Source organism: Myotis nattereri, assembly GCF_964212035.1.
Source record: "Myotis nattereri genome assembly, chromosome: 20".
Classification (NCBI taxonomy): domain Eukaryota; kingdom Metazoa; phylum Chordata; class Mammalia; order Chiroptera; family Vespertilionidae; genus Myotis; species Myotis nattereri.
In genome coordinates, this window is record NC_138096.1 from 1,020,609 (window position 1) to 1,048,469 (window position 27,861).

The following is a 27,861-nucleotide window of genomic DNA, read 5'->3' on the forward strand; positions in this document are numbered from 1 at the left end:
GGCGGGCTCCGCGCTTACCCAGAAGGTGGACGAGTGTCACTGCCCCAAGGTCCAGCGTTCCGATTCCCCGAGACCCAGCCACCGGCGCTTCCGGGAGGGGCGGGAGGAAGCCAAGGCGTGGCGCCGACGCGACGTCCAGCAGCCAATCAGGAGGCGGGGCCGACCCGACGTCAGTGCGCAAATCGTAGTGCGGCGCCCAGCAGCCAATCCGAATGCCACACCCTGCAGCCAATTAGAAGGCGGCGCCGGCGAGGCCGCAGCCGCTAATCAGAACGCGACGCCCAGCAGCCAATCAGAACGCGGCTTCCAGTAGCCAATCAGAAGGCGGAGCGCCCATTCAAATTGTGGGCACCGGGAAAGCGGGCGGTGAGTGTCGCGGGCACAGTGTTGGGCCTTCTCGGCGGCGGGGGGCGTGCGAGGTGGGGGTGCCGTGTGTGGGGGTGCGGCCCTGGGAGGGTGCGGTCGTGGGGGTGCGGGCGGTGGTCTCGGCTCCGGGTCTCTCGGAGGAAGGGAGGGAGGGAGGACGGACGGATGGACCTGGCGGCCGGACCTCAGGCTCCGGTCCAGTCTCACCGCAGTGACCAGCGACGCCCAGAACCGCGGGGACGCTGGGCAGGGCGGTGACTGCTTTCCCGAGGGTCCGTCCCGTCGGATGGGGAACTCGCCCAAACGGCCCAGCCGTGGGTGCGAGCAGCGGAGTGTCCGGCGGCGGACTTGCTGGCCGTCCGTGTGTCTGCATAGGAGGAAGGGCGTGTCCTCGGACTGGAAAGCTTGCCCGGAGATGCTCATGTCCAGGGCGGCGTTGTTTATTTAGAACTTCAAAAAGACGCCCTTAAAAATGAACTTCTGGCATTTTTGTTCTTTAAAAAAAAATTTAGATATATATTGGAGGCCCGATGCTCGAAATTCCCCTGGCTGATGGCCCCGGCTTCCCTCGAAGCCCCAGCTTCGTCTGGAAGGTCGTCTGGAAGGCCGTCCGGTCTAATTAGCATATTATGCACATCTATATCTATATCTATATCTATATCTATCTATCTATCTATCTATCTATTGATTTCAGAGAGGAAGGGAGGGGGAGAGAGAGAGATGGAGAAAGAGAAACATCAGTGATGAGAGAATCGTTGATCGTCTGCCTCCCCTACTGGGGATTAAGGCTGCAACCCGGGCATGTGCCCTGACTGGCAAATCAGACCGTGACCTCCTGGTTCCTAGGTTGATGCTCAACCACTGAGCCCCGCCGGCCAGGCTGGGACGTCCTGTATATTGAGCCTTGGCAGCCTGTAGGCCAGGGTTTTGTTTTTCATATTTGTTGATGGGGAGTCTTGTTAGGATTTTGACCGATTCAGCCTGGGTGGCTTGAAATCATTCTGTCCATATCCCGCTAGGCATCCCTGTTTGTAACATTTCCTCAACGCGTATTACGAAAATGCTTCTCCGCCTTTGACTTAGGTGCTAGGGTTTCCTTTCACCCCCCTCCCTGCTCCCCAAACTGGGGGTACTTTAAAAAAACCCAACACTTTGCCGACATGCACTTTTTACATCTTTTAAGTCCCTTGGCACCTTTGACCTGATGTAAGGCTGATGTGTCTATTCCTTCTGGACTAAGGAACTAAAAATAGGGGTCTTGTCTTTGGAATCCGTAGCATTGGCATAAGGGGACGTAAATAACGTGTGAGATAATGACCATCAGCTCTACGAGGGGATTTGTCTGAGCTGCTTGGAAACAGTTCTGAGCTGGATGTCGCCATTTATTCTGATGTATTCTAATGTCATGAAAGGTCCTCATGTCTTTGAAGCCTGTTTGTGGTCTGTGCAATCTAATTTTTTCTTGTAACTTAACAGATACTTTTGGAAACGGATTGGCTGGACGTCAAAGGAGCATCCAGAGAAGAGCTTAGAGTCCTCAACGGCATCCTTTTAAGAGTAACTCGCTGCCCCAATGTCAGTCTACACGGCACACCGAGGGCACAGCAGAGGCCTCCCCGGCGCTCCTGCTTCCCAGAGGAGCTCATCACCAGACGGCCTCGGTCTGGGGAGCAGCCGGAAGCAGCTGTCCAGCTCGGACGTGTCCGAGCGTGAAAACGACGACCCGTTCCTGAGGTCCGCAAGGAAACTCAGAGACATAAACAGCACCTACGTGATCTCCGCCTGTAAGACACCTGGAGATACGCCCCTTACCCCTAACCCTGCAGGTAGACTGACCCTTCAGAGGAGAGTTACAAGAAACAAAGAGTCATCGTTGCTTGGGAGTGAGGTGGGCGAGTCATCTGAAAGAAAGACAGAAACTCGTCTTAAGTTACAACGTTGCATCCGAGCAGGTTCTGTGGATAAGCAGACACCAGCTGGAGCAGATTCCGTGGACAGGCAGGCAACAGCTAGAGCAGATTCTGTGGACAGACGGACACCAGCTGGAGCAGATTCCGTGGACAGGCGGACACCAGCTGGAGCAGATTCTGTGGACAGACGGACACCAGCTGGAGCAGAATCCGTGGACAGACGGACACCAGCTGGAGCAGATTCCGTGGACAGGCGGACACCAGCTGGAGCAGATTCCGTGGACAGGCGGACACCAGCTGGAGCAGATTCCGTGGACAGGCAGGCAACAGCTAGAGCAGATTCCGTGGACAGATGGACACCAGCTGGAGCAGATTCCGTGGACAGCCGGACAACAGCTAGAGCAGATTCTGTGGACAGACGGACAACAGCTAGAGCAGATTCCGTGGACAGCCGGACAACAGCTAGAGCTGATTCGACGACACAGAGTGTGGGTGGGGCTGCAGCAAGTGGTAGTGCTTCACGGGACACCAGTAGGACGGTAAGGATTGTCAATAATGAGAAACACTCCTCCGTTGCATCATCCGCACCCTCAGCTGAAGACAGCGACACTGGACTGGTGGCCGATGAAAAAGGCAGAGGAACATTTTCTGCCCTCAGGGGAGCAAATGACAGCGTGACATGTGAGTACTTCAGTCATAGCACGCCCATCCGTCCCCAGAAAGAGGCAGAGGAGGCTCGACCAGGACGCCTGGCCACGAAACCCTTTCAGAGCCCCTTGGACGTCAGAGTGTCGGGAACAGGAAGCTGGCGCCACAGAAATCTTGGGGAGGATGTTGTGAAAAACAGAACTGGGTTTGAAAGCTTAGGAAAAGGGACGCCTACGAAACGCACTGCAGGGCACACATGGACCCCACGGTGCGGCACGCCTCAGCCTCAGAGCGTGGCGATGTCCACCCCGAGACCCAGGACGCCCAGCTCCCAAGGTCAACAGAAGCCAAAACGCTCTCTTTTCGCAAATAAAAGGGAAGGGTCACAGGAGCATACAATCCCTCCCACGGAGGAGGCTGCGGCTCAGAGGGCCTCCACGGAGAGGGACCCCTTAAAAGCGGAGAACAGTCAGGTGACGGTGGCGGTCCGGGTGAGGCCCTTCAGCAAGAGGTAGGTCACACCTTTTCATGCCTGCTGCTCTGCATTTTCTTTCCTTTTTTTTTTTTTTTTTTTAATATTTTTGCTTTCAGAGACAGGAAGGGAGAGGGAGAGAGATAGAAACATCAGTGATGAGAGAGAATCACAGATCGGCTGCCTCCTACACGCCCCACACTGGGGATTGAGCCCACAACCCGGGCCTGTGCCCTGACCGGGGATCGAACCCTGACCTCCTGGTTCACAGGTCGACGTTCAGCCCCTGAGCCATGCCAGCCGGGCTGCTCTGTATTTTCCACATAAAACTGAAACCTCATCCCCGCCCCCCCCCCCCCCCCACCCCCGAAGGAGTGTTATGTTCACCTAGTTTTGAGGGCTTCATCCTCAGAAACGGTGGCAACTTGACCTTCTTCTTTGCGCTCCTTCTCGAAGAGAGAAGGACGAGGACTCGGCCCAGGTGGTCTTCCTGGACGGGGAGGAGATCGCCGTGCGACACCCGGACCTGAGACAGGCGTACAGTTTCCTCTACGACGTCTCCTTCTGGTCCTTCGACGCGTGCCACCCGCGCTACGCCAGCCAGGCCGCCGTGTACGAGACGCTGGCGGCCCCGCTCCTGGCCCGCGCCTTGGAGGGCTACAACGCCTGCCTCTTCGCCTACGGGCAGACGGGCTCCGGGAAGTCGTACACGTGAGTGTGGCCGCAGACGTGGCTCTGGGCGGGTGTGTGTGTGTGTGTGTGTGTGTGTGTGTGTGTGTGTCTTACGTGAGAAGCGGCCTGGCTTGATTGACGGCACACAGTTCTGAGACCACAGGGATCCGGGATCTGGTCTGCTCGTTTACACGCCAGTCCCGCACCCTTGGTCCAGCTGCCTGACCCCTCGGCTCCAGTATATGCCCAGGAGTCACTGACCTTTGCGAGAGTCATTGGCCCCATTTCACTGTAAAGCGAGCATGTCAAACGCAAAGGCTTGCGCAGGCCGGATAAACAAGGTCGAAGTGTCTGTGGGCCGCAAAAAAACAAAAGCTTCCATTTTCATAGAAACGTGGGTTTATTTCGCTAGAGACATGCTGAATACAAAGCGCCGAAATAAATGAGTCGTTGTTAACATAAAATAATAGAACATTTAATAAAAATTAATATTTTTGCTTGAACATTCACTTACCAGACACTGAATAACTGCACAAACGAATAAGCGTCACGCAAATAAATCTGTTTTTCTCGTTCTCCGAAAGCGAACTATTTCCTGTTGCGCACACCACACAAGTCAGTCCAAGCCTCTCGGCTTCTGGGGCCTCCCGGTCGCCTCCCTTCACCGCTCACGTGGCCCCTCCAGCGTGTTCACCCGGCTTCACCCCCTTATTCCCCTGCCCATTTGGGGTGATCACGTGGCCCCCAACAGAGTTTTAAAGACCTGCTTGGTGTGACTTCCCCTCTTCACACAGGATGATGGGATTCGGTGAAGAACCAGGAATCATCCCAAGATTCTGCGAAGACCTATTTGCTCAAGTGGCCAGACACCAAACCCAGGAGGTCGGTGCCGGGGGCTGCAGGCCTTCGTGTTGGGCTAGAAGAGAGCCCAAGCGGGTGCACATCGGAGGGAGGCGGGGCCACCGAGGAAGCCCCCAGGGGGAGACGGCCCTGACTTCCCTCGGCGCCGGGGTGGGCGAGGGCCCAGGGGTGGGCGAGGGCGGGGCTCCGGCCTGGTGTCGGTTCCTCCTGGTGGCAGCCGAGGAGGAGGGTGGAGGAGGCGTGTCTGCTGTGTCCCCCAGAGGGAGCTGGCACCGCTGTGCGGGTCTCTGCACTCAGCCGGCGGCGCACCGACCCCGCAGGACACAGGCCCGGGCTTAGGGCGAGAAGCTGCTGATGTGTGAGCTTGGAGTTCAGCTCCCAGGCCCTGTGGGTCAGAGAGCGAAGGGAGAAACACGCCATTAAGTGCTAATGCATGAAACTAACGCAGAATGAGGAGGGGCTGCTGTGAGAACCGCAGGAGGGGGCGGGGGGAGGCAGGTCTTCTCAGGGGGACAGCTGGGCTGGTGAAGGACACGGTCATTACTGGTGGGAGGGGGCGGGGCACCCAGGCGGAGGGCAGTGGGTGTGGGGATTGGAAAGCGAGGACGCGGGAGCAATGGGGTCTGTAGACTGTTTGCTCTGCTTGGAGCCGGAGCTGGAGGGTGGAGGGTGGAGGGTGACAGGAGGCCCCCGTCGGATGCAGGTTGCAGACCGCGCGAGGGCGTTCGGAGGTAAGTTGCAGGCTGAGCTTCTCTCCTACCAGGTCAGGTATCACCTGGAAATGAGCTTCTTTGAAGTTTATAACGAAAAAATCCACGACCTGCTGGTGGGCAGAGGCGACGGCAGGCAGGGGAAGCAGGCGGTGAGTGAGAGCGTCTGTCGCTGGCTCCCAGTGTCTGTGTTTACGAAAGCCTGTGGCCCCACGCGTCCCCCAGGTGACACGTCGGGCTTACGTGCTTACAAGTGCTGTTGTATAATAGCAGGTGCGTGGGAGCTGCAGTTGAACTGTCTTGTTATTTAGTAAATAAGCTGGGCGTTATGGCCAGTGGAAATTAAATGAGTTATTAAATTGAAGCTCTTTATTTTAAGCAAGTATCGTGTAAAAGGTACTTGTTCCAGGATATAGTTGGACCACTTAAATGCTCAATCCCATCACGTCTATAAAGCTAAAAGGCAGTAGAAGCTCACAAAAAATTGTATTGTTATTATAGCACTGTTCTTCACTGGGTTATTTGGCAAACTGATATCCTATGGATAATATTTCCTGTGAAGTAGGACATTTCATAAATACATAAGCTTTTAAGAAAATGCTGTTAGAATTTAAAGTTTTTAATCTTTTTATTATTTATTTATTAGAATATATTTTTATTGATTTCAGAGAGGAAGGGCGTGGGGGGGGGGGAGGTGCTGGGGGTGGGGAGAGAAACATCAATGATGAGAGAGATTCACTGATTTGCTGCCTCCTGCACACCCCCTTCTGGGGATCGAACCATGACCTCTGGGTTCATAGGTCAACACCCAACCACTGAGCCACAGCAGCCAGGCTTGAGGCGGGTTGTAATGCCTCACAGGTTGGTTTCCGTGGGAACCTTGATGTTTATTCCTGAGTCAAGTAAAGGCAGATGTCTGGACCTGAAACTCAGAGTGTGGGGAAAAGCCACTGAGAACTGCCTTTGCACGGACTCCCTGCCGTGCGCTGACCACCGCTCTCGCTTGCTCCACAGCTGAGGGTCCGGGAGCACCCCGTCTCCGGGCCGTACGTCGAAGCTCTGGCCGTGTAAGTACCGTGTCCGCTGCGCGTTCTCCTGTGTGTCTGTACCTTTCCCAGCACCCGTGGGGCCTGGCGCAGACCCTGAGTTACACCGAGTGGGCAATACTGGTGTTCTCCCTCTGTCCCCTCCCCGCTGCGGTCTGTATCTGCTCCTTAAGCCCCCGGGGGAGGAGGTGTAAGATGAGTTCATGGTAAGAGTTTCGGTTTTTCTTTTTTTAAATATATTTCATTGATTTTTACAGAGGGGAAGGGAGAGGGACAGAGAGTTAGAAACATCGATGAGAGAGAAACATCGATCAGCTGCCTCCTGCACATCTCCTACTGGGAATGTGCCCACAACCAAGGTACATGCCCTTGACCGGAATCGAACCCGGGACCCTTCAGTCCACAGGCCGACGCTCTATCCACTGAGCCAAACCGGTTAGGGCGAGTTTCAGTTTTTTAAAATATTTTTCATTGGTTTCAGAGAGGAAGGAAGGGAGAGAGAGAGAGAGAGAGAGAGAGAGAGAGAGAGAGAGAGAAGAGAGAGAAGCATCAGCGATGAGAGAGGATCACGGATCCGATGCCTCCTGACACTGGGGATCCAGCCCACAGCCCGGGCCTGTGCCCTGACCGGACGGAGACTGGGAATGTTGTCACGTGGAGGCCCCCAGGGACTCCCCTCCTTACTGTGGGAGAACAAGAGCGTAACCGACTCTGTCTTTTCCCTTCCCGCCAGGAACGCCGTGGGTTCTTACTCCGACATCCAGGTAAGAGGGGCTGTCCCTCACCTTCTGCCCCCTGGAGAGCGTGACCGTAGCCATGAGCCTGTGAGAATATCCTCCTTGGTTGCTGGTCGCAGGAGGGGACGGTTAACCTTGTTCACTTCTCACGAGCAGGTTTCGCTTCTTGAACTTTATTCAAGAGAATTTCTCTTCTGAACTAAAACTAAATCCCGTCAGCGTAGAGTTATAGCAGTTGCCTTTCAGAGATATTATTTCCTGACTCAGATATCGGGGGTAGACACAACCGGACAGTGGGCATACAGATGACTGCACGGTAGACATTGATGAGTGGCTTCATTTTACGACGTGACGAGCGTGGGGTCACGGGGGGTGCGGGTGACCTCGCCCCCGGGGCCCCCGCCCGCAGCCTGGCCTCTCGCCCGCAGGGATGGCTGCAGCTGGGGAGCAAGCAGCGGGCCACGGCGGCCACCGGCATGAACGACAAGAGCTCCCGTTCGCACTCGGTGCTCACGCTGCTGCTGACCCGCACCCAGGTGGGACCCGTCACGCCTCGCGCGCCTCCCACCTTTCCTTTCAGTCAGAGGTAAAAGGACATCCGTGTGCATGCCTGACCCTGGTGGGTTTGAGGAAATATACTCAGCGACTGAGTCAGGTTTGGTGCAGATGGCTGTACGTTTTTCTCACCGTTTTAAAAACCAATAATAGCTATTATTCATTTACCATGATATCGCGGGCGTCCTATCAACGTGTGATGTGTTCTCAGTAACGCGTGGGGATTACCGTACGGTATTTGGAAAATCCTATCAGAAAGTAAAAGATTTCTTATAACTCAGCTATAGGGCCCGTGGCTCCAGTAAAACTGCTCTAAACATTTCGGTGAACGTGTGTCAATTGTGTGACCATTCCGCTTGAACAAGTTTACAAGCTCTGCAGCCAGTTCATGCGACTACCATGCTTTGTGAAATATTTTCCATGGCTGCCTGACGTTCCCTTGACTTCACTTCCTCCAGTCTTTACTGCTGGGCGTTTGTGTTGCTTTTAGGCCAAGAGCTGTTGTTTGTTTGTTTTTCCATGAGAGAGAGAGAGAGAGAGAGAAACATAAACTTGTTCAGAGAGAGAGAGAGAGACATAAGCTTGTTCCCCCTGCTGATGCGTTCATTCATTGGTTGATTCTTGTTTGTGCTCTGACCGGGGATGGAGCCCGCAGCCTTGGGGTCTGGGCAGGCTCTAACGGCCTGAGCTGCTGCTTTAAGCCCGTTGCTACCTCCCTGCTGGGATGAACACCTTCACACGTTGTTAAGCTGCTTACCTGCTTATGGTTGTTTCCTTAGTGGCTTTCTGTCCCTTTCAAGTCGCTTCTTTCCTTTTGGCACAATCCGCTCAGCGCGTTCGCAGCTGCGAGTTACCCACCATCGCAGGTCCAAGGAGGGTCCCTAGGCTTCAGGAACAAGCGGGCGGCCTGGTCCTCACAGCTCCCCTCCCGCAGGCTCCCCTCGGGGTGAGTCCCAGGGACTGACGCTGCGTCATGTTAACCCCCTTTTGCCACAGACGGAGCTGGTGGACGGGGAGGAGCACGACCACACGGTGACCAGCCGCATCAGCCTGGTGGACCTGGCGGGCAGCGAGCGCCAGGGGCCGGCGGGCACCAGCGGGCAGCAGCTGAGGGTGACGGGCCTCCCCGGGGGAGGGGTGTGCTCCTGGGGGAGGGGCTTGCTGGTGGGGGGAGGGGCTTGTCCCAGGGGGCGGGGCTTGCTCTTGGGGAGGGCTTGTCCCAGGGGAGGGGCTTGCTCCAGGGGGAGGGGCTTGTTCTAGGGGGAGGGGCTTGGTCCCGGAGGAGGGGCTTCTCCCTGGGGGCGGGACTTGTTCCAGGGGGAGGGGCTTGGTCCAGGAGGAGGGGCTTCTCCCTGGGGGTGGGGCTTGCTCCGGGGCCTTATGTTTAGGAGGTGACCAGGGACGCGGGCTCCACAACCAGAAGCCTCCCCCTGCAGCTGACAGCCTGCGCTGCTGGGGCGTCCGGAGGCCCCCTGTTTGGTTGTGGTCACTTTCCAGTGACGCTAGGAGGCTGGGAGTCGCGAGGCAGCTGGGAGTGTGTGGAAGGGAGCGTGGCGTCCACCTGCTCTGAGCAGCGATCTCACCTTCATGCAGTCTCTCTCCCCACAGGAGGGCGTGAGCATCAACAAGTCCCTGCTGACCCTGGGCAAGGTCATCTCCGCGCTGGCGGAGCACGGGGGCCGCCGGAGAGCGTTTATTCCCTACCGGGAGTCTGTCCTGACGTGGCAAGTGTCTTTCGAACTTTCTTTTCTACATTATTTTCAAAAATAGATTTTTATTGATGTCAGAGAGGAAGGGAGAGGGAGAGAGAGAGAAACATCCACGATGAGAGAGGATCATGGACCGGCTGCCTCCTGCACACCCCCTACTGGGGAGGGAGCCCGCTACCCGGGCCTGTGCCCTGACGGGGAATCGAACCTGGGACCCTTCCGTCCGCTCTCTCCGCTGAGCCAGGGCCCCTCGGCATTTTCAGCGTTTGCTGAGCTCCCCCCCCATGGGTCGTGGTGGCCCCAGGAATGGGTGACCGCGCCGTGGAGTGTCTTCCCCACAGTGGCTCCCTGTGCGCTCAGGGAGATGGGGGAGATGGGGAGATGGCTGCGGGGCCGGGCGGAGGCTGACCCAGCCCCCCCCCCCCCCCCCCCCTTGCAGGCTGCTGAAGGAAAGCCTGGGCGGCAACTCCAAGACGGCCATGATCGCCACGGTGAGCCCGGCGGCCAGCAGCCTGGAGGAGACGCTGAGCACCCTGCGCTACGCCCGCCAGGCGCGCAGCATAGTCAACCGGGCGCGGGTGAACGAGGACGCCAGCGCCCAGCTCATCCGCGGTGAGCGCCCTCCCCTGCGCCGCGGGCCCCGCTGCTGCAGCAGGTCCTCCCGGATGACGGTTTGGGCGACGGTCGGACGGATGGACGGACGGGCGTGAGCGACTTAAGGATGATTTCCGGGGCCTGTTGATAGAGACCTTGGCCGGCACCTGCAGTGGTGGAGGGCAGCGAGGGACCCGGGAGGGAGCGTGAGCGGCGAGGGCCGCCTACCGGGCCTCAGTGCCGTGCCATGGCCACCTCCCAGGCCCGGCTCGGCCGTGGCAGCAGCAGGAGGGGGAGGTGCCGGGCTGGCCTCACAGGGGCGAGCTGCTGTCTCGGTCCAGCCTCTCATACGGGACCTTTCTCGTGAACGTCAGTGTGTGCTTCCCGCTTGCAAACCTTTGCGCCGGCAGGTCCCGCGTCCCTCTGTCCCGTGGGAGCCGTAGCCCCCCCTCCCCGGGTGTGCCGCTTGGACACCACCCCTCCTCCCCGGGAGGGCAGGCTCCTGGACACGGGAGCGCTCCGGGCAGGGCGGGGGAGGCAGGCGCGGAGGCACCGCAGGGGCAGTGGCCTCGGTTCTGCGAAGATCCCGGTTCCCCGAGGAAGGTTTAAAACTCCCAGCGCAGTGGGAATTGGAGGGCCACGCGGACCGCGGAGATGCTTCTGCATCAGTCGTGCGTCTTCTTATCAATGTTTAGAATTGAAAGCAGAAATTGAGAAGCTGAAAGCTGCTCAAAGAAGCCGTCAGAACATCGACCCTGAGCGGTACCGGCTCTGTCGGCAGGAAATCACATCCTTGCGAATGAAGCTGCACGAGCAGGAGCGAGCGATGCTGGAGATGCAGAGGTGGGGGGCCGAGGGTGGGCGGGGCCGAGGGGTGGGTGGGACCTCGGGCTGCAGGACCAGGAGCTGGAGGGGGCGGGGTCAGATGGGTGGGCGGGGCCACGGGCTGCAGGACCAGGGGCTGGAGAGGGCGGGGTCAGATGGGTGGGCGGGGCCACGGGCTGCAGGACTAGGGGTGGGAGGGGGCGGGGTCAGATGGGTGGGCGGGGCCTGGGCGGTGCAGCCTCCCCCTTCCTGTCCCCCGCCCCCCAGGTGTGCAGCTGCCCACCCCCGGGCCATCTCCTTTAATCCCAAGTGGTGTCATAATCTTCGTTGATTGTCTGTTGATTGTTAACCATATATATGTGTATGTATTTTTAACTACGAATTCTGTTTGTTTTTGGAAAGAGCGTGGAAAGAAAAATTTGAACAGGCTGAACAAAGAAAACATCACGAAATCAAGGAGTTACAGGTATGAGCTCAGCGTCCTAACTGATGTAGGCGGCAGAGAAGGGGGCCAGCGAAACGCTGGTTAAACCTGTCGATGACGCGCTGGCACTATAGGAAGCACGGCCCAGAGAGGGTTAGTGTCAAGCCGTGTGGAGGTCAGGGTGGCGCTTGGAATGTGAGGGGCATCGGGGCGTCGCTGGGACGTCCCACGGAGAAATTACCGACCTTAGCTGAGAGCCGCTGGGTGGAGAGAAGCCTTTCACCTGGACCGCTCAGGTCCATCTCACAGTCACGCTGTGACCACGGTCTCCCCTCCCTCCGGCCTCAGAAAGCAGGAATCACCTTCCAAGTGGACGACCGCCTGCCGAACCTGGTCAACCTGAGCGAGGACCCGCAGCTGTCAGAGACGCTGCTGTACGTGATCCGGGAGGGCACCACCGCGGTCGGGAAGCGCGGCCCCGCCTCCCGCCCCGACATCCAGCTGTCCGGGGCCCTGGTGGCCGACGAGCACTGGTAGGTCAGCCTTCTCCGAATCGAGGGCCCCTGGCCGTTGTCTGCCGGTGACCGATCCGCTCACGGGAGGCACGCGTGTGCCGTGAATCCTTGGCGTGATCCTCCCAGGGCATCTTTTACCAGGAGGAGCGACACGGAGTGTTCCGTGATCATACAGACTCGTCCCCACTGTAGGGTTGGCTCTCCCTCCTTTTCCATCCTGTTAGCCCAAAGACGACTCTTGGTTTCTTTCCCGTTCTCTGAATAGAAAGCTGCTTTTAAAAATATATATTTGTATTGATTTCAGAGAGGAAGGGAGAGGGAGAGAGAGAGAAACGTCAATGATGAGAGAGACTCATGATCGGCTGCCTCCTGCATGCCCCTCACTGGGAATCGAGCCCGCAACCTAGGCATGCACCCTGACCGGGAATCGAACTGTGACCTCCTGGTTCATAGGTCGACACTCAACCACAGAGCCACGCTGGCCGGCCGGCTCAGCCAGGGGCTTTTATCTCCCCGCTCCCCCCACTCTCACGCCAGGAAAACGTTCCTTATCTGTCCCATTATCAACACTCTCTCACAAACCCGGAACGTTAGGAAAGCAGAACACAAGAACACTGTCCATCTGTTCCATTTAGAGGGAGGCCACCATCAATATTTTACTATGCTTTTCCCTGGATTTTTCTCTGTTTTCTTTGAGGGGAGGGGGCACTTTTTCAAAAGCAGTTGTGATCAAAATACCCACAGTGCTCATCTTCCTCCCTGCGGAGGGTGCGCTTGCTGGGGGCCAGGCTTTTCCACCGAAACCCAAAGTCTGCTTGGAGGCAAGTTTGTTATTGTTATTGTCACGCGTTGATCTGGACCTTCACCCCAAAGGAGTGACCCCGACAGGACGGCTTGTCCTGTGTCCCCTCCTCCTACGCCGTCCCCTGCCCCGTAGCGGTAACTGTGTCTCCATCCCCACAGCACCATCAGCCACGTCGACGGGACCGTGAGCATCGCCCCCGTCGGGGAGGCCAGGACCTACGTGAACGGCAAGCACGTGTTGGGGCCCACGGTGTTGCACCACGTAAGCGGGCGCCGTCAGGCGGGCGAAGGCGCTGGGCTCTGGCGGGCCGTTCACGTATCTGCGTTTCAGTCTGAAAACGCTCTCTCCTGTGTGTTCATTAACCGCCTCCTTTCGTGCAAAGACAAGAGCCGTGTGGCTGTGGGGGGACCGGGCGAGCTGCCCACTGTCCTCATCATGTGTCCCCAGGCCGGACGGGTGGCACCTGGCTCTGCCCTTTGCCCTTTGCCCTTTTGCCCTCTGTCCTCTGCCCAGTGACTTTGAAGAGCTGGTGAACGGGCTGGCTGTGCATTGCCCAGGCCTGGACACCTGAGAGAGCACCGTGATGATCATCCGGGGAACAGGCCTGCGGGCGCCCCATGACGCAGGCTCACCTCCTGTGTCCCTCAGTGTCAGGGGAAGTGATTCATGTGCAAGCCTTTTTTTTTTTTTTTTTTAATATATTTTGATTGACTTCAGAGAGGAAGGGAGAGGGAGAGAGAGAGAGAGAGATCAGTGATGAGATAGAATCATGGATTGGCTGCCTCCTGCACGCACCCTATTGGGGATCGAGCCCGCAACCCGGGCATGTGCCCTGACCGGAATCGAACCCTGACCTCCTGGGTCATAGGTGATGCTCCACCACTGAGCCACACCGGCCGGGCTTTTCCTGTGTGTGTGTGTGTCCAGCTCTCAACACGGTGCCTGCAGGGAGAGGCTCCCCGAGCGCCCCCATTGAGTCTGTGCTCCAGGCTCCTCATTCCTGACGTCGGCAGCCACGTGTCTCCGGGGTTGTTGTGACACATCCAGGAAGTGACACGTGCAGAATGTCCCATGCCGTTCTCGGGGTAGAAAGTGCCGGCTGGACGCCGGTTGCCCTGACCCGTGTTTCTCGTTAATCGCACCGACCGTCCTGAGCCGCTGAGCAGTGGTCTGTCCCGGGCGCCTGTGCGGCCGGACGCCCCTGCAGCGGCTGCTGTGTGTGCCGCAGGGCGACCGCGTGGTGCTCGGGGGAGACCATTACTTCAGGTTTAACCACCCGGCGGAGGCCCGGAGCGGGAAGAGGCCGCCCGGGGGAGGCGCCCCGGCCGGCGAGGGCCCGAAGGACTTTGAGTTCGCCAAGAACGAGTGGCTGGCAGCCCAGCGATCGCAGTGAGTGTCGTGGGTCTGAAGCAGGGAGTTTGGGGGGGTGGGGAGGGGGGAGAGCTGCAGGGGGAGGGCTCCCGGGAGGGGAGTTTCGAGATTGAAGGTTTTGTTTAACGGGAAACATTTGAACACGATTCAGAGCTGCTGTGGTTATGGTCCTCTGACCACGGCTCCGTGCACCTGAGACTGATACAGGATAGCGTTGCATGTAAAGTGCGATGGGAGAAAACCTGCCCTGGCCGGTGTGGCTCCGTGGGTAGAGCCTCGGCCTGCGGACTGGAGGGTCCCGGGTTCGATTCCCGGTTGAGGGCACAGGCCCGGGTTGCACCGCGGGTTTTGGTCCTTCGCAGGCTGGAGGCGGAGATCCAGGAGGCGCAGCTGAGGGCGAAGCAGGAGATGCTGCAGGGCATCCAGGTGGCCAAGGAGGTGGCGGAGCAGGAGCTGTCCTCGCAGAGAGCCGCCTTCGAGGGCAGGATCGAGGCCCTGCAGGCTGAGCTGGTACGGGCGGGCGGCCTCCTCCCCTCGCGTCCTTTCCTGGACGGCTCCCTGAGCGACAGGTGGCTGCCGGCCAGACCAGGAGCCTCTCTGGGCCAAGTGTTGGCTCTGGCCCGCCCTCTGCTGGGCGTTCTCAGAGGCCTCCCAGTCCACCTGCTGATCTGAACCCTGAGGTTGGAAGCACCCAGTGACGCCCTCCAGAGGGGCTGGGTCATCGATGGGGAGGCCACCGGGTCCTCCAGCCGCGTGAGCCTGGCTCCCGGCGCCATCTGTGGGCCTGCGTCCCCAGGGCCCCGCGTGGAGGGTTGACCAGGGATGTCTGTTTGTGGTCAGACCCGTCGGGCCTGTGAGGCAGGGGTGCTCCGGGCCAGCTCTTCCCCCGGCGCGTCCGTCTCTCCTGCTTCGGTGAAAGGCGGGCCCTTGGGTGCATCCGGGAGCTTGGGGAAGGGCTTGCATGTTGGCCCTGGTTACTTATTTATTATTTATTTATTATTGTTGTTTAAAGAAAGAAGAGTCTCAGCGGAAGAGGCTGCAGGAGATGAGTAACCAGAAGGCACATCTCCGCATCGAGGAGCTGGAGAGGGCGAAGCAGCGGCTGGAGCAGGAGGTGCAGGCCAACCAGAGACGCCTGCAGCTGGAGAGGCTGGCGGCCCAGCAGGTGACTCTCCCGGCCGCGCTCGGGCTGTGGGTGGAGAAGCGGGGCTGTCAGGGGAGAAGCCGGGCTGTCAGGGGAGAAGCGGGGCTGTCAGGGGAGAAGCCGGGCTGTCAGGGGAGAAGCTGGGCTGTCAGGGGAGAAGCCGGGCTGTCAGGGGAGAAGCGGGGCTGTCAGGGGAGAAGCCGGGCTGTCAGGGGAGAAGCGGGGCTGTCGGGGGAGAAGCCGGGCTGTGGGGGGAGAAGCCGGGCTGTCAGGGGAGAAGCCCGGCTGTGGGGGGAGAAGCCGGGCTGTCAGGGGAGAAGCCGGGCTGTGTGGGGAGAAGCCGGGCTGTCAGGGGAGAAGCCGGGCTGTCAGGGGAGAAGCGGGGCTGTCAGGGGAGAAGCCGGGCTGTCAGGGGAGAAGCCGGGCTGTCAGGGGAGAAGCGGGGCTGTCAGGGGAGAAGCCGGGCTGTGGGTGGAGAAGCGGGGCTGTCAGGGGAGAAGCCGGGCTGTTAGGGGAGAAGCCGGGCTGTCAGGGGAGAAGCGGGGCTGTCAGGGGAGAAGCCGGGCTATGGGGGGAGAAGCTGGGCTGTCAGGGGAGAAGCCGGGCTGTCGGGGGAGAAGCCGGGCTGTGGGGGGAGAAGCCGGGCTGTGGGGGGAGAAGCCGGGCTGTCGGGGGAGAAGCCGGGCTGTCGGGGGAGAAGCCGGGCTGTCGGGGGAGAAGCGGGGCTGTCGGGGGAAAAGCCGGGCTGTCGGGGGAGAAGCCGGGCTGTCGGGGGAGAAGCGGGGCTGTCGGGGGAAAAGCCGGGCTGTCGGGGGCTTAATGTCCCAGCGTCACTCTCAGTGGCCCGAAGTGTGGACACGGTGGTGACGTGTGGTCACTCCTCGGGGGTCAGCTCGAGGACACCGAGGGCCCAAACTCGAGGGTTTTAGGAGGAAAAGCAGAACGGCTTAAATCTTGAGAACAGTGTTAGTCGCGGTCACAGGCTGATGGTGTCCAGTGAGGTTTTCAAAGGCATTGACCGTGGGCTGCTGTGAGCGCTGTTTTGTGTGGTTTTTTGTTTGTTTTTAACTCCTGTCAGTGGAAAGAGAAAGATTAACCTATGTAATTAAAGCCCTAATGACGTTTCGGGGGGGAAGGCGTTCCTTAGAGACGTTTCCTAAGCTCCCAGCAGCCTCCTGTGCTGACTGGAACACGCCCTGCGAGCTGAGCCGCAGTGGCAGCGTGTGCCGCGGCCCACCCCTCCGTGTCCTCTCCCACACGCACACGCGTGGCCCCGCGGTGCACGGCCCAGGCTCTGGACGACCACAGCGTCCGCCACACGAGGATCCTGGAGGCCCTGGAAGCCGAGAAGCAAAAAATCGCCCAAGAGGTGCAGGCGCTGCAGCGGAACCGGGGCGGCAGGGACAGGGCTCCGCCGGGTGAGTGCGCGACGGGGCAGCGCTTCTCGGCCCCCTGTGCACGCAGCGCGGGCCGAGGAGAGCTACGCAGACGGCACCCTCACCCGGGCTAAATCATTAAGCGAATGACTTTCCCAGGCCTGTCCTCCCCCGGGGCGATTGCTAGAGTGTGCATGCATGTGTGTGTGCGTGTGTCTGTGTGCATGCCTGTGTGTGTGCGTGTGCACTGACTCCCCGTGTGCTCGCTTCCAGTCCCGACGAGCTGTGCGTGTGTGCGTGCGTATGCATGTGCGTGTGCACTGACTCCCCGTGTGCTCGCTTCCAGTCCCGACGAGCTGTGCATGTGCGCGTGTGTGCGTGCGTATGCATGTGCATGTGCACTGACTCCCCGTGTGCTTGCTTCCAGTCCCGACGAGCTGGGGCTCCCTGAAGCTCTCCCTCATGATCCAGGAGGCCAACGCCCTCAGCAGCCGCTCTCAGAGGCAGTACGTGTTCGGCAGGTGAGGCCTTGGTGGTTGGGGTTGGAAAGCAGCTCTGGGTTTGCAGAGTTCACCAATGTGTCCCTTCAGAAACGATGACAGTGTTTTAGTTCCTCCGAGGACAGCACCCCCTGCCCATGATGGTCACCGCCACAGCATGCTGAGCCCTAAGGGTCTCCTCCAGGCCCCGTGCTGGGGGAGGGGCCTCTGGTTCAGAAGCTCCCGTGGGAGTGAGGGGCACGTGTGTCTTAAGATGGCCTTTCCCTCTGGTGTGTTTCAGACACGAGGCGCCCGACGGAGGGGGTGGCCCTGGCCCCCGGGTCCGGGTGCGGAACCTGCGGCTGGGCGTGTCCACCCTCTGGAGCCTGGAGAAGTTTGAGTCCAAGCTGGCGGCCCTGAAGGAGCTCGAAGAGGTTCACATGCTATGACTCTCTCTCTACACTGTTTTAAAAATATGTTTCTATTGATGTCAGAGAGGAAGGGAGAGGGAGAGAGAGAGAGAGAAACATCCATGCTGAGAGAGAATCGTGGACCGGCTGCCTCCTGCACATCCCCCACTAGGGATGGAGCCTGCAACCCGGCATGTGCCCTGACCGGGAATCGAACCCTGCCCTCCTGGTTCATAGGTCAGCGCTCAACCACGCCGGCCGGGCCCTACTTGTTTTTAATATCTTACTTTCTGTCTTCTAAAATCATACCCCAAATAGGAATCTTTTTAATCACACTTTGATGCTCACAATTTGCTACCAGAAATATTGCCCCTCACCTGTTTTACCAGTTTGTTCTCATTTGTGTTTATTAACTGGTGAGTCGGAGGGTTGGACTGTTTCCTTGTGGGAAAAGTGTGTGGTCAGCCTGGGAAATCAGGACACGGAGCAAAGGAAAGCCAGGGAGAGGGAAAGCCGTCGCGGATGAGGCGGAGGTCAGTGCACGCGGCCGCCGGGTCTGGGAAGGGGAACCGGGGATTCGAGGTGCGGGCGGCATCTCAACAAAGACCACAGGGCCTTTAAGGTCGTGTCGCACGTGCAGCTGTGCCGATAAGTGTGGTCATTTTCCAGGAAGAAAGCCTTTCTGGTAAAAGGAAAGTTATGAAAGCTGAGTAACCGGCAACACACCGGAAAGTCAGTCAACAAGCCTCAACAAATTAAGGTGGGGCGGGGGGGGGGGCGGGGCGGGGGGGGCGCAAAAGGTGCGGACCCCAGTCGGTTTCACGAGGAAGTGCTTTCGAACCTCTAAACCTTCCAGACAGACAATCCCGTGAACGGTCCCAGAGCATCGAGAAGGACAGGCGTCCCGGCTGCCTTCCGACGATAGAACAATTGATTAAAATCAAACGAAAACCACAAAACCCGAAAAGATGACTCAGAAGAGAACCACAAGCCAATCTCAGTGCGATCACAGCTATGAACACCCCGGATGCAATGCTAATGAGGCAAACCCACACAGATACTCCCAGAGCCCTCGCCCCGGGGCCAGGCGGGGTCAGGCCCCCCGCAAGTGAGACCAGGCAGGTCAGGTCGGGACCGCGGGCATGTTCACCACAGAAAACCGCCGCCGGGAGGAGTCGGCCTGCGGACTGAAGGGTCCCGGGTTCGGTTCCGGTCAAGGGCACACGCCTGGGTTGCGGGCTCAGTTGCCAGTGGGAGGCGTGCAGGAGGCAGCCGATCAAACGATTCTCTCTCATCATCGGTGTTTCTCTCTCTCTCTCTCTCCCTCTCCCTCCCTCTCTGAAATCAGTAGAAATACAGATTAAACAAATAATAATAAAAAGTGAAATAAAGTGCAACCACGTATTTAAGTTCATAACAAGCAGAAACCGTCTGTTTTATTTCTCCCAGAGTAACTGCCAGTGCGAGGACCTCTTCTGTGACCCCGAGGACGAGTGGGAGCCCGACCTCACGGACGCGCCCGCCGCCTCGTTCTCCAGGAGGAGGTAGGCCTCGCTGCACAGGATCGCTTCCTTGTTTTTCATTTTATTTTTGGTTCAGTCCTCACCCGAGGATGTTTTTCCCATCGATTTTTAGAGAGAGTTGGAGGGAGGAGGAGAGACACGCAGAGAGAGAAGCATCGATGTGAGAGAGACGCATTGATGGGTTGCCTCCCACACGAGCCCTGACCGGGGCCGGGGAACCCGCAGGTACGTGCAGGTACGTGCCCTTGACCGGAATCGAACCCGAGACCCTGCAGTCCGCGGGCCGACGCTCTATCCACTGAGCCACACTGGCCGGGGCTCAGGTCCTTGTTTTCAGAGAAATCTGTAGCCTGATGAGTGTCCGTGATTCACGCCGCGGCTCCCGCTGACCAGCAGCTTAACCATGAGGGAATCGAGCACCTCGCTCCCCGTGTCCTGAGGCTGGGAGGTCGGGTCTTCCTCCGGCGGAGACGCTTCTGAGAGCGTCTGTGATTTAGGAGGGGCGTTCGGAGGGATGGAGCGGCTCTCGGGCCGAGACCTTGGAGCGAGGCTCAGCCTTGTGGGATGTTTATGGCCGAGCCGCGGGCGCCCGGCCGCCCCGAGTGACAAGCGACGGGCCCTGACAGCTTCTTAATTGCGCGGCCGCCCGACAGGCCCTGCCGGCCGAGTGAAATAGAGCGCGGCCGCCTGTAAATCCCTCACACCCGTGACAGTCACACGCGGGACTTGCCGGGTGCCGAGTGAGTCTCAGGAAGGGACGCGACGGGCGTTTTCCTGATTCGAGTTTGGACGTTGTTCGCCCAGATGGAGGCGAAGGGCCGGCTTCCTGGTCTGGATCCGTGTGCTCACGCCCGTCTCCCTCGCCCCTGAGTGCTGGGCGCCATGCCCCCCCCCCCCCCCCCAGCACCGGCACTGCCTGTCTTCCCGCCCCGTCCCTGCGGGTGCGCAGGGCCCGTGGGGGAGGCGGACGTGGGAAACGGGCTGTGGCAGGGCCAGTGCCTTTGTTTAACCACCTTCCCCACAAACAGTGTTTGCTCCGCGCGCGGGCAGAGCCGCCGGAGTTCTGTTAGGAAAAGATGTCGAAGAGGCCGCTGGGTGGGGGTCGGGGTCACAGCCGAGCTGTTGTGTCGCTCCCTGGGGGCTGCCATTGGCGTTAGAAGGTGACGGGTGAGTGGCCAAGAGGAGGTGGGGCTTTCCCAGAGCTGTCAGGACAGCCAGGCAGCTGGACAGCCAGTGCCCTCACCCCGGGGAGAGGCCCCGGGCCTGCTGGCTGAGGGGCAGGGGCAGCCGGAGACCCGGCGGAGCAGCCACTGCCTCCACCTCCCTGCGGGGCCTGAGCTTTCCACGCAGAGCTCCGCTCCCAGACCGGTTCCCCTTACAACCCTCCCCCGCTGGGTGACGTGGCGGCCAGCCCGTCCTGGCCGCTGCCTCGCCGCCCACGGCTGTTCCCCCCCACCCGCACGGCGTTCCCGCGTCAGCACAGCCCCCCCCCCCCCCCGCCTCCCCCCCGCCTCCCTCGGTGCGGCCGCCTCCCCGCTCCCTCCACGTCGGGCCGGGCCCTCCGCCTCCGTGGCCCGCCTGCGCCCGAGCTCCCGCCTGCTGGGCTCCCAATCACTCTCTGCTGTCGTCATCGCCCCGTTTCTCTCTCCCTGGGCACGCCCAGTGGCTGAGCCCGGAGCCCGTCGGGCTCGCGTGCTCCTCTGCACGCGTGGGCCTGTCCTGGTCACTCATGACCTTGTGCCTGGACGCGCCTGGGACGGGGAACCCTCACGCGGAGCCCAGGGCTTGGCCCGGATGGAACCTGCGCGAACGGTGCTGCTCGCGGCAGGTCACCGACCTCTCGCTCGTCCGTCCGCAGGAGCAGGAGTTTGGTGAAGAACCGCAGGGTCTCCGGCTACTTGCACGGCCTCCAGGCCCACGCGGCTCCGGGTCCGCCCTCCTCCCGCTCCTCAGGTGTGTGGTCCTCGGCCGTCCTCGTCCCGTGTGACCCGGGGCCGGGGTGAGGGACGGGCTCGGGCGCGCGGCCGTGGGCCTGTGGTGCCGGGCCGGGCTGAGGCTGTCTTCCGTCGGCACAGGCTCGGGGGAGAAGCCCGGCTCCCTGGGCTCCAGCTCCGCGGCGTCCTCCCTCCCCGGGATCTGCAGGGAGCTGATCGGCTCGTCCCTGGCCGTCCTCGGGCGGAGCGGCGAGGAGGAGACGGTGGCGGACGGCCTGGTGGACGGCCTCCTGCGGGTGCACGGGGGGCTGCTGGCCATCTCGCAGGCCCACGCCGCCCAGGACGAGGACAGCCCCGACGACCGTAAGCAGCCCCCCGCCCCCCCCCCCCCCCCCAGCGGCTCTTTCCCGTGTGGGCGCTTCCCTCTGAACGGCTGTCCTCACAGCGCACGCGTTCCCGGCGGTGAAGGTGCGGGCGGCGCGGGGTCAGCGTCTCTCCTGGGAGAGGCCTCCCCACCATCCTCCTTCCATTCAGTGTTCTCCGCGGACCCCGCGGCCCAGGCGCGGGCGGTGCAGGTGGCCTGCGCCTTCGGGCAGCTCGCGGTGCTGGCCCCGCTCTGGCCGGGGGACGCCCCGCCCGGGCCCCGCGCAGCACGGCTGGGGGAGGAGCTGCGGCAGGAGGTGGAGAAGCTGGGCAGCTACTTGCAGGTGTTCCTGCAGGTCAGTCCGTGTGCCGATGGCGGGAGGGCGGCGTTGGCTCAGCGTTTGCGACCTTTCCCGTGGGCAGGGCCGGGGCGAGCTGGGGACCAGGCCCTGCGGGTGGACTCGGGCCTGAGCGTGGAGAGGGTGCGGCTGAGGCTGGTCTGCGGCAGAAACGAGAGAGAGAGAGAGAGAGAGAGAGAGAGAGAGAGAGAGGAAGAGAAAGAGAAAGAGAAAGGAGAGAGAGAGAAAGGGAGAGGGAGAGAGACGCCGATGGGCTCCCAGGTTTTAGAGGCAGCCGAGCAGCAGAAAGAGACCAAGCCCTGACCCTCCGTTGCCCTTAGGGAAGCCTGCCGGGCGGCTGTCAGGGTGGGAAAGTCCAAGGGCAAAGACCCTCCGTGTCGTCCTCTCTCATCACCCGTGTGCGACCCCAGAGGCTGTGGTGTCCTAGTCCCTGTCCCGGGGGCGGGGCCGCCTGTCTCTGGCTCTGAGACGGAGGCGCTGCTGTTTCGGGGCGCAGAGCGTGTTTCCCTCTCCGTCTGGTCTGTCCTTTCTTCGCCTCCCGCTCCTGCACCTCGTGCATCTGACAAACGGGCCCCTGTCGCCGGGCAGGGCTGCTCCTCAGACCTCCCCTCGATGGTGACGGACGCGCAGAGGAGGGCCGCGCAGGCCATCCGACAGGCTGTGGCGTGTGCGGGGCAGCTGGCGGTGCTGAGCGGGAGCAGCCCGCGTCTCCTGGACCCCGGGGCTTATGGGGATGCTGACGTGCAGGTGAGGGGTGCGCAGGGGAGGGGCGCACGGGTGAGGGGCGCGCAGGGGAGGGGCGCCAGCTCCGGGAGGCCGCACCCGGGTGGGAGAGGCTCCTGGCCCAGCATGGCGGAGCTGACGGCTCTCACAGTAGAACGGCCTGTGCTGAGTCGTGTGGGAGGAGACCTAGGGGGTTTCCGTCTGCGCTGGTGCCTGTGCCACCCGCAGGCTGCTGAGTCCTCCCTGCACCTCTCGGTCCTTTCGTTAGGGACAGCGGTTACCGTGCGGGCCGCGCAGCCGGTCAGCCGGGAGGGACTCTGGTTCTAGGGCGTCTGTGTCTGCTGACTCAGGCCCCGGCTGTGGACACACAGTATCGGGGTCCCTCTGGCTGTGGACACAGTATCGGGGTCCCTCTGGCTGTGGACACAGTATCGGGGTCCCTCTGGCTGCGGACACAGTATCGAGGCCCCTCTGGCTGCGGACACAGTATCGAGGCCCCTCTGGCTGCGGACACAGTATCGGGGTCCCTCTGGCTGCGGACACAGTATCGGGGTCCCCCTGGCTGTGGACACACAGTATCGGGGTCCCTCTGGCTGTGGACACAGTATCGGGGTCCCTCTGCCTGTGGACACAGTATCGGGGTCCCTCTGCCTGTGGACACAGTATCGGGGTCCCTCTGCCTGTGGACACAATATCGGGGTCCCTCTGCCTGTGGACACAGTATCGGGGTCCCTCTGTTCGGACAACACTGTGTCCCCAGCTGGTGTCTGATGCCCAGTGACCGACCTGCCCGTTGGCTTCCCGATGGGCTGCTCGTTGGTGTCCAGCTTCAGTTGAATGGAATGAACTCGGAATGTATTCCTGCAATAAGCAGGAGATATGACAATAATTAATTACTTTTTAAAAATCTAAAACCTGAGTTTGCCAGTTAACGCCCCAGTGCTTTTCCAGGAGGACCTCGTGGACGCCCTGTGGGACGGAGTCGGCGCGGGGGTGAGGCTGCTGATCGACTCTGGACTCGAGCGGGTGGAGGAGCTGCGGCGCGAGCTCTCAGGGCAGCACCCCCAGAGCGAGGTAACGGGACGAAAGGTTCTAGGGGGTCCCAGACGGTGGCTCAAGTTAGTTTTTAAAAAATATATTTTTATTGATGTCAGAGAGGAAGGGAGAGCGAGAGAGAGGAACATCCATGATGAGAAAGAATCATGGATGGGCTGCCTCCTGCACGCCCTCCACTGGAGGCCTGTGCCCTGACCGGGAACCGAACCGTGACCTCCTGGTTCATAGGTCGACGCTCAGCCACGGAGCCACGCCGGCCGGGCCACATTGACATGTGTGTGCGTGTGTGTGCGTGTGTGCGCGCGCGCGCGCGCGTGTGTGACTCCATGAATTAGGTGGTTACACACCCATGTGTTTGAATGTGTTCGACTGTGTTCTGTTGAAAGGCTGCTGGGAGCAGGCGTCCCTGTGGCCTCTGGTCAGTGCTGGGCTGGTCGGGGCGGAATCCCGCGGGCGGACCCTCGGCCGGTGGAGCGGCAGCGACACCTGCTGGTCACTTTCTGGCTCCTCTCCCCTTTGCTTCCGTCTCTGCTTTTCCACTTACGAGCGCAAACGGCCCCGTATGGGTGCACCGATCGCTGCCCTGAGCCAGGTGTTTGCCGGGTTCACATGGATTATCTCGCTCGAGACACAGAAGCAACGAGGACTCGAACGACTTCCCGAAATCCGCCTCCTCCCGCTCGGCCCTGACATCAGGGCCTGACCCGTGCCGTCTCTGGGGGTACCCCAGGGGGCTGGGGCGACCCGGGGCCTGTGTTCACCCCTGGGGTCCCTCTCAGCACTCGCTGACCGTCACCTGGTGCTCTGACCCCGGCTCTGACCTGCCGTGCGATGACACCTGGGGCTCAGGGTGCGAGCTCGGCATTTCTGAGCCCCCCACTTTGCGAGGTGGGGTCCCCGGGCTGGTCCTGTCCAGCGCCCGAGCGGGTGGTCTGTTCCGTCCACTGGGGCCCGAGCCCAGCACGTCACCTCCGCGGGTTTCGTGGGTGATTGATCGTTTATGCACCGGTTTCCTTGCTGAGGTCACGATGGGGAACGGAGGGTTCGGGAGATGGAAGGTCCGGTCCCGACTGAGTTCCAGAGACGCGTCTGTCCTGGGATCTTGTCCTATCGCTTGTCAGACCGTCTCCGCCTCCCGCTCTCCTGCGGAGCCGGTCAGGGGGCCGGAGCTCCCGCTGCTCTCGCCGCTGAACTGTCGTCCCGGGAACAGGGCTGGTCCCCGACCTCCCGGCCGACGGCCTCTCCCGCCGGTCCCTGGAGCCCTCGGGGTCCTGCTTCTGGAGAATCGCGTGGGTAACACGCAGCCTGGCCTCTCCCTCCAGGCGGCCCAGCAGCTGCGCGCGAAGGCCGAGGCGCTGATCGGGTGCCTGGAGACCGTCTTTGCCGAGTGGAGAACCGTAAGCCAGGCTCCGGGCGTCTCTGTGTCACTGTCGTGTGTGTCTCCCCTCGGTTCCCGTCGGTCACGCCAATTTCAGTGCCAACCCTTCGCCCGGTGTGGTGACCGTCGGCTCCGTGGCGGGTGAGCGTGGCGTGGACAGGGGCCCGCAGTCGCGAGCTCTGTGTCCGGCCGCCCTGGGCTCAGCTTTGCTGGGAGAGACGTAATAGGCTGTAAACCTGTGTTTCCCGATCCGTGTGCGCGGAGGCGAAGGTACAGGGGAGCCGGGCAAAGTATGTTACTCCCGTGTCACGCGTGAGCAGAAATATGTAAACTAGGCATGTTCACGCCACAGGTGAATGGAGAGTTAAACCAGGCATACGTATAGTCAGTGTGTGGCATATTTTTATTTAAATAAAACAAAATTAAACTCTTAACAATTTTATACATTTACCTTTTGTGACGATGGGTGGCGGTGGTTCTGTTGTTTTATTCCGTTTTCCTGTAACAGGGCGATTGGACTTGGGTTTAAAATGAGATGAGAATTCTTCCTCCTCTGGGAACGGCACCCGTTCTCGCCGGGTTGGTCTTGCTGGGGGGGGGGCGGGGGGCGGGGGAGGAGACGGGCTCGTCCCTGTTCTCACCAACACGGGCTTCACTCCCACAGAAAAGCTCCCGCACGCCAGCGCAGGGAGAACCTTCCGGAGGCGGAGTCCTGAGGGAGATGGCTGATCGCGCCCCGGAAATGCTGGATTTAACGCGCTGCTTAGAGCAAACCATTGGAGCGGTCGTTTCTGCCCTGAGAGGTATGTGCTCCGACGGGAGGATCTCGTAGTTAAAGGGGCCGCGGCACCTTCACTCCTCGTCTAACTTATTAACCACACCTCCCGACACTATTAACACCGACATGGGAACCCTGTGGCTGATCCCCACTTAACAGGTAAGTGCTTCCGCCTGGAAAGCTCAGTCCTTACAAACACCCCACCTGCCCTGGGCGGCTGGTGTGGCTCAGTGGATAGAGTGTCGGCCTGCGGACTGAAGGGTCCCGGGTTCGATTCCGGTCAAGGGCACGTGCCCGGGTTGTGGGCTCCATCCCCAGTCGGGGGTGCAGGAGGCAGCTGATCCATGATTCTCTCTCATCATGGGTGTTTGTCTCTCCCTCTCCCTTCCTCTCTGACATCAATAAAAATGTATTTAAGAAAAACAACAAAAACAAACCCACCTGCTTCTTGAGCAGTCGAGCTGATCATGTCGACCGGTTAGAATGGTCACGATGGGGCCACACGACTGACAGACGCCCGGGGAGGAGGGAAGGGTTAGTGACTCTCTCCTCTCCTGCCCAGGACGCCGCGGCGACGGGGGCGCCCTCAGGACCTGCGTGGAGAGGGTCTGCGTCTTGGCCGGGGACGGCGGTGCCGACAGCTGTGCCCAGAGCCGCGGGGACCTGACATCTGCGGCCAAGTCCCTCCTCCTCTGCTTCGAGGCCGAAGACAGACGCGACTTGTCGGAACCCTGGGACGCGTGTCCTCAAAACAGCAGAGAGGGCCGCCGGCCGCCCGGGGCGAGCAGGACCAGCCCCGCCGCGGGGAGAGGCGTTCCCCAAGCGCGTCCATGCGCTGCCCTCCCGGCCCCCGCGGAGCTCAGGGGAGCGCGCGCCCAGCGGGACCCAGTGGGTGTGAAGGTGAAGGCCGCGGAGAGGGCAGGGGCGGGCCGTTTGCTCACGCGGGAGAGGGTAGGAAGCAAGACATCGGCGTGAATATCTCCCAGAAACCCACGCCTGTTGCTGGCCCTCGCTGGGCTGGACGGGCAGGCCCGATGGGCTGTGGTTCCGGGGCCGGGGGCCTGGGAAGGCTCTCGGCAGCCGGTGTTAGACGGGCGCTGACGGACACGCTGAGCCGAGGAGCATCCCCGTCGCCTCGAGCTCTCCCTGAGTCTCAGACGCTGGTACCTGCCTGCTTGCCCGTGAGCCCGTTCGAGACGGTGATGCTTCTGACGAACGGAGACCCGAGCGGCCCGCTGCCTTCTCTCCCGCGAGGTCGGTGGGAAGTTGCCGGCGCGTTTACCAGCGGCAGAGCCTGGGCTCCTCGGTCTCCGCTCTCCTCCGAGGGCGGGCCTGCCGCCTGCTCAAGGGCGTCCTCCGGTGTCTGTCCAGATCGCAGCCGGCGACGCAGGGACCCGCTCACAGTGGGTCAGCTTCCTGTGCCTGTCCCAGCGCGGGGCCGAGGGACTCCTTCCAGACCCGCGGGCCGAGCGCAGAGCCAGCTCAGCTCCCGGGGGTCCTGCTGGTTTGCACGGGATCTGATGGAGATGGAGGGTCCGTGTGCCTTTTCCCAGATTACAAAACACACACCTTCGTGTCCACCATCAAGTGACAGGCTCCTCCCCCGGGCTCTCCCATAAGGGACCCCGTCTGACCTTTTGCGCCTCAGCACGTGCGGTCGCACAGGCCGCCTGGGACCCCGCGGTGACACTGAGCGGCGCCTGGGGCATCCCGACAACCCGTCCTCCCGCTGCTTCCCGGGCAGGTGCCCGTGCTGGCTGGCGGCCCTCGGGAACGGGCCTCGCCCCTGAGCGTCCGTTCCCTGGTCGGGGCAGCTGGTGAGCGCGCTGGCCTCGCCGTCACCAGATGTGAGGCCTCGCGCGGCGTCTCCGGGGGCTTTGCGGTGGTGCCGGCAGCGAATCTGCTCTCTTTCTCATATTTAACTCTTGGCGTGTGGGCTGCGCCCTCCTTGACGCCCTGTGTGTGTGTGTTTATAGGCAGTGCCCTGTCGGGTGCCCCTCGGGCTCTGTCCCCGTGAGGACTTCTCCGGAAGCGTCTACCTGTTTGGCGAACTTGCTAGAGCATCGGTGGCGTGGTTTTTAACTTCACGTTCAGGATTTAACCTTTACCTTCTGCTGC

General features: G+C 60.8%; 1 protein-coding gene across 1 annotated transcript; it reads left to right on the plus strand.

Moving 5' to 3' along the window:
* Nucleotides 1-1,939: 1,939 nt before the first annotated feature.
* On the plus strand, nt 1,940-27,533 carry KIF14 (kinesin family member 14; the record flags this gene model as incomplete). The annotated part of the gene is made up of 31 exons (XM_081114508.1): nt 1,940-3,435; nt 3,853-4,107; nt 4,863-4,950; nt 5,693-5,791; nt 6,654-6,706; nt 7,419-7,449; nt 7,851-7,958; nt 8,974-9,090; nt 9,586-9,701; nt 10,126-10,298; nt 10,976-11,123; nt 11,508-11,571; nt 11,878-12,062; nt 13,008-13,110; nt 14,078-14,238; nt 14,583-14,730; nt 15,233-15,385; nt 16,656-16,782; nt 17,168-17,261; nt 17,521-17,653; nt 19,079-19,173; nt 21,011-21,105; nt 21,228-21,449; nt 21,621-21,805; nt 22,397-22,555; nt 22,760-22,831; nt 23,483-23,605; nt 24,910-24,984; nt 25,630-25,768; nt 26,306-26,465; nt 27,392-27,533. 31 exons carry the CDS (start codon nt 1,940-1,942, stop codon nt 27,531-27,533), a joined length of 5,319 nt encoding a protein of 1,772 aa, XP_080970634.1.
* Between the last annotated feature and the right edge of the window lie 328 nt (nt 27,534-27,861).